Source organism: Tinamus guttatus, unplaced genomic scaffold (genome assembly GCF_059628265.1).
Source record: "Tinamus guttatus ecotype Peru unplaced genomic scaffold, ASM5962826v1 Tinamus_guttatus_pri_ptg000311l, whole genome shotgun sequence".
Lineage (NCBI taxonomy): Eukaryota > Metazoa > Chordata > Aves > Tinamiformes > Tinamidae > Tinamus > Tinamus guttatus.
The window spans coordinates 2,189,728-2,193,944 of record NW_028288845.1 but is presented as its reverse complement, the minus strand read 5'-3'; the positions used below and the strand labels follow the sequence as shown (position 1 = coordinate 2,193,944).

Here is a 4,217-nt window from a genome sequence, read left to right as displayed (position 1 = left end):
GGGCAGGAAGCCGTGCCGGATCTGCATCCCAGCACAGCCAACACAGTGAGAAAACACGTAAGAAGCACGGCTGACCTGGATTTATAACTAAAACACAGCCTCTCTCAGTGCCTACGCCCAGAGTATAAACCAGTGCGTATGGCAGATAAAGTCCATATGCAAGCAGTAAGCATACAAAATTGTCATTGACACATAGCCCCTCTTTTTTGGTTAATTTCAATCATCCACCATGTCTATATGTTGGGCATCAAAGGACAAGTGAAAACAAAGCAACCCAGAAGTCCTTGTTGCACATGTAATTCAATGGATCTTAATAGCAGCACGCTCAAAACAAGTATCAAGAAAACACCCATGAAACCCTTTTGCTATACACAGTGGATATGCTCAAGATCAGGGAGTCATCACACACTGTTACACATCATTAAGAAGGGTCTCTCCTGGGATGCACAGAGAACCTTCCCAACCAAAAGGCATGAGTTCAGAAAAAGAGTGCTTTTGTAATACTTAGGAAAATTACTAAATACTAAACATTGTGCAAAAGACTTTATTTCAAGTCAGAAAAACAATGTTAATACCACATCTGATTTGCAAATTTCAAGCCCCTATGTTCAGAAGACCAAGCTGAAATTTGCTTTCTATATTCATGCATCTATATTCAGCTGAGAAGTTATGAATTCTCTGAACACACACGCAGCAGCTTTTATCACCTAGCTGCTGCTGACTGCCTTTTCTGCTGCCCATCCCTGTTTAGGTTTTGAGTAATCCCAAGGTCTCCTGTTCTCTGTGTACCCATAGAGCTTCCGGAGTGCCACCCGGGCAGCTTCTTCTTCTGCAGCAAGCAGTGTTTCACCAGGACCTTCAGCTATAATCTTTTTATCACTAAAAGGGGGAAAAAAAAGCATATAATAATAACAGGCACACATTTTCATCATAAAGTCCTGAGCACTATACAGTGCATCATGAATGAGGGCTGCTACTGGGCAGAAAAACAGGTCAGCTACTGACCAAAGCTGAAACACCAGTTACAAGTGTCTGGCAATTGTAATGGGTGCAAGCCAGTCCTCTTGCCTAGACTGCAAGGCCCCTGATTTGACCCCAAACTAAAAGTCTTCTTCAGAAATTAAAAGGAGCTGGGCACAGCTGTGGACCTTCCAGAGCCATTGGGTTTTATTATTTGAGAAGTCCCCATGCCAGCTCAAGCAGCACATGCACCCAAGCTCTTCCATGGGCCCATTTCAGCTTCTTAAGCCCTTTGGGCAGACTGTCATCATGATGTGTAAAAAGACAAGTTACTGGCAAGGTTCAAGTAATTCATTTTATATTAAAGTCACTATATGGTTTCTTCTCTGTAATACGTGGACCAAAGGGCACCTGAGTGAAAAGGGGAAAGTCCCTCCTTCCCTCCCCACATTACAGCTGTTTGCCCCGGGGCTAACTCCATACTAACCAGTACAAGCCGACGAAGTAGACCGGCAGAACCGTGCTGACCCCGGTCTGCCTGGTAATCCTGGGTTCTGGAGAAGGCAGATTTCTCTTGGTCAGTTCTTCCACGAGCAAGCCCATAGGATTGATGACTTCCCAGATCTCAAACAGGTCTTTTCCAATCAGTTGAGGAATTAAAAAATCCTAAGCAGAAAATATTTAGAAGTTACAGTTAACAAGAAAGGGAATGAGGGCTGTAGCTGCTGGTGTATGCTAGTAAAAACACAACATGAAGATGCATTAAAACAGTTGATACTAAACTGCTGAAATCAGTTATGTAAGAGACCCAGCGCTAGATCACTCCTAAGCAAAGCTATATGAGTGAAACTAAGCTCTGCAGCTCGGCTTGGTATTTGGCACTCTAGAACAGGCGCCTTGGGCAAGGCTGCCCTGCTCAAACATGAGGAAGAAACCCCAGCTGCCGGTGAGAGGACGGGGCTCTGAGACCCTTCTGTGCAACCTTGTTTGGAATGGTCTCATCTAGGGCTTTGTGCAGGACAAGTTTACCCTTAGAAGTGTCATCAGATATTAAAATATCACTGCTGTAAACTCAAGAGTGATCTTGTCTATTCCTTTTGGTAAAGAAGAAAAAAAAAATAGATCTCCTTGGGCTTCAGCTGGCATCGATAAACTTCTGCCAACCTCTATGAATCTCTGGCCACCACAGTATATTCAATTGCTGCCTTTCTTTTCTCTTATTTTCTGACTGAGGCCCTTAGATTTTTCTGTTATTGATGTTAGTGTAAGAAGGTAAGTAAGGACTTACCCTGACAAAGATGCTCGTTTTGTCTGGGCCGCTGCTGCCAAGCAGCGCTCCCACGACGGCGAAGAACATCCTGTGCAGCACGTGCGGCGGGACGGGGAAGTGCGCGCAGAGCGCCAGGTCCTGCAGGGCCAGGTTCTGCGCCACGTGGGCCACCAGCTCCTGGCTGCCGAGGAACCCGACCAGCGCTGCCACCCCCTCGGCCGGCAAGCTGGGGTAGGCACCTTCGAAACACTGCGTGAGGTAGGAGCGCGCAAACGCCTCCCCCTGCTCCCACAGCTCAGTGTTATCTTGGAGGTTGAGGGCCGCGGCTTCCTGGTCCAGTCCCAGTCCCCGGCGCCTCTCCTCCTCGGCTTTAATGTAGCAAGGGTTCACGAACGCCCTTTTGAGAAGGTCCAAGGAAAAATCTTCTTGTAACCGGTGGCCGAACGCTTGTATCTCTGCATGGTAATCCCAGTTGGGCTTCTCTGATCTAGAGATGTGAGAAAAAAAAAAAAAAAAAAAAGCAGATTCAGAAATGGGACAAATGGGACAAGAAGCTACTGTACTGTCACACCTCCCGTTTGAGAATGCAAAAGGGAAACGAAAATAATAATGTTATCTGAGGCACTTTGGAACAAATACGATCTCCTAAGTTCCAGACAAAGAGAACACAGATTTTTTTTAAGGGAATGAAGAGAGAAAAAGGGGGAAAAAGTCCAAAAGGAGGTTGCTTTCCCTTAACACAATGATTTAAAGCGTCACCGCGGCCCTCACCGCCGCTGGGGAGGCTCCAGCAGCCGCTGCTGCTCCAGGTAGGCGCGGAGCCACCGCTTCTTGCCGTGGCGCGGCGGGACGATGTGCGCACCCCGCCCGGCCGCGGCCCCGGCCCCGGCCCCGGCCCCGGCCCCGGCCGCCGCCAGCAGCCGCCGGGCCCCGCGCAGCAGCAGCGCGGTCGCCATGGCGGCGGCCTGAACAGACCGGAAGGCGCCGCCGCGAACGCGCCCCCGCCGCCTCGTGCCGGGCAGAAACGTTCCGAGGAGCGGGGCGCTCCCGGCAGGCCGCGCGCAGGCGCGAAATGGCGGGCGGCGGCAGGAAGCTCGCGGCGGGGGCGGGGCTTATTCGTCACTCAGGGGAAGAAGGCAGCAGCCTCCAGGCACAGCGGGACAGGCCCGGCCGCGCCGCCGCCCTGTACCGGGAACAAGCTGGAAAAGGCGCTCGCGGCCCTCTCGTCACGCTCAAACACACGAGTTTCTTACGTCTCAAAATTGCTTAAAATAACGTTTAGCAATGTTTCGTTTTGAGAGTTTTATTAAATACGTTACATCGGTACCTTGTACTCCATAATCTTTCAATCACTCACAGACTGACTTGCTTACAACTGTATTTTATAGAAAAACATCTGCAAAATTAAAGCTAAAATAAAAAAAATATGTATTACACACCTCTGGACAATCTACATGTTAGCAAAGAATAGCTTTTGTTATTTGACCTGAATGTGTATTTGAACAAGGAACTTTACTCATGAAACAGGACAGACTCCTGGGACACTTCTGTAACTAGGCTGACTAAAGGAAAACAAGTGCAATAATGTTTAACTGTCTCTTAACAACAGAACAATAAAAAAAAATCTTTTTTAAACCTTTTTTTTTTTCTTTCTCCAAAGCCATGCCTTTTGTTCTCTTCCTACAACAAAACATCCAGTGATTATTTCTGCAGGTCACTGTCCTTACACTGCAAGAAGCAAATTTCGTTTTTAAATCATCTGATCCATATTTACACTGAAGCATGCAAAGGGAGGATACTGCAAGTATTTGCAATGCAAATCTGTTAAATACAGCATAACTGAACAACACGTGTCCCTTTAACACTGCAATTCTATTGCCTTTCTCTGTGGTGCGTTTTCCAGTGTATGAATTATAAAACAGCATACAATTCAGAAACAAACCAAATAATTTTGCATTTTTTAAATATTTTCAACTATTAAATCCTC

At 47.2% G+C, this 4,217-nt stretch overlaps 1 protein-coding gene across 1 annotated transcript; it reads right to left on the bottom strand.

Annotated features, from left to right (window-relative positions):
- Window positions 1-528: 528 nt before the first annotated feature.
- MRPL44 (mitochondrial ribosomal protein L44) lies at window positions 529-3,220 on the bottom strand. Its single transcript, XM_088528497.1, has 4 exons — window positions 3,002-3,220; window positions 2,249-2,717; window positions 1,448-1,626; window positions 529-879 (listed from the first exon to the last, which is right to left on the bottom strand). Exons 1-4 carry the CDS (start codon window positions 3,184-3,186, stop codon window positions 708-710), a joined length of 1,005 nt encoding a protein of 334 aa, XP_088384623.1. The 5' UTR covers window positions 3,187-3,220; the 3' UTR covers window positions 529-707.
- Between the last annotated feature and the right edge of the window lie 997 nt (window positions 3,221-4,217).

What these genes read in the sequence shown, in the direction of transcription:
- MRPL44 (XM_088528497.1), bottom strand. Translation starts at nt 3,186, where the DNA reads ATGGCGACCGCGCTGCTGCTGCGCGGGGCCCGGCGGCTGCTGGCGGCG. An exon ending in CTGGAGCCTCCCCAGCGGCG is followed by an intron (nt 2,718 to 3,001) that starts GTGAGGGCCGCG and finishes TCACATCTCTAG; the next exon opens with ATCAGAGAAGCCCAACTGGG. An exon ending in AAACGAGCATCTTTGTCAGG is followed by an intron (nt 1,627 to 2,248) that starts GTAAGTCCTTAC and finishes TTTTCTGCTTAG; the next exon opens with GATTTTTTAATTCCTCAACT.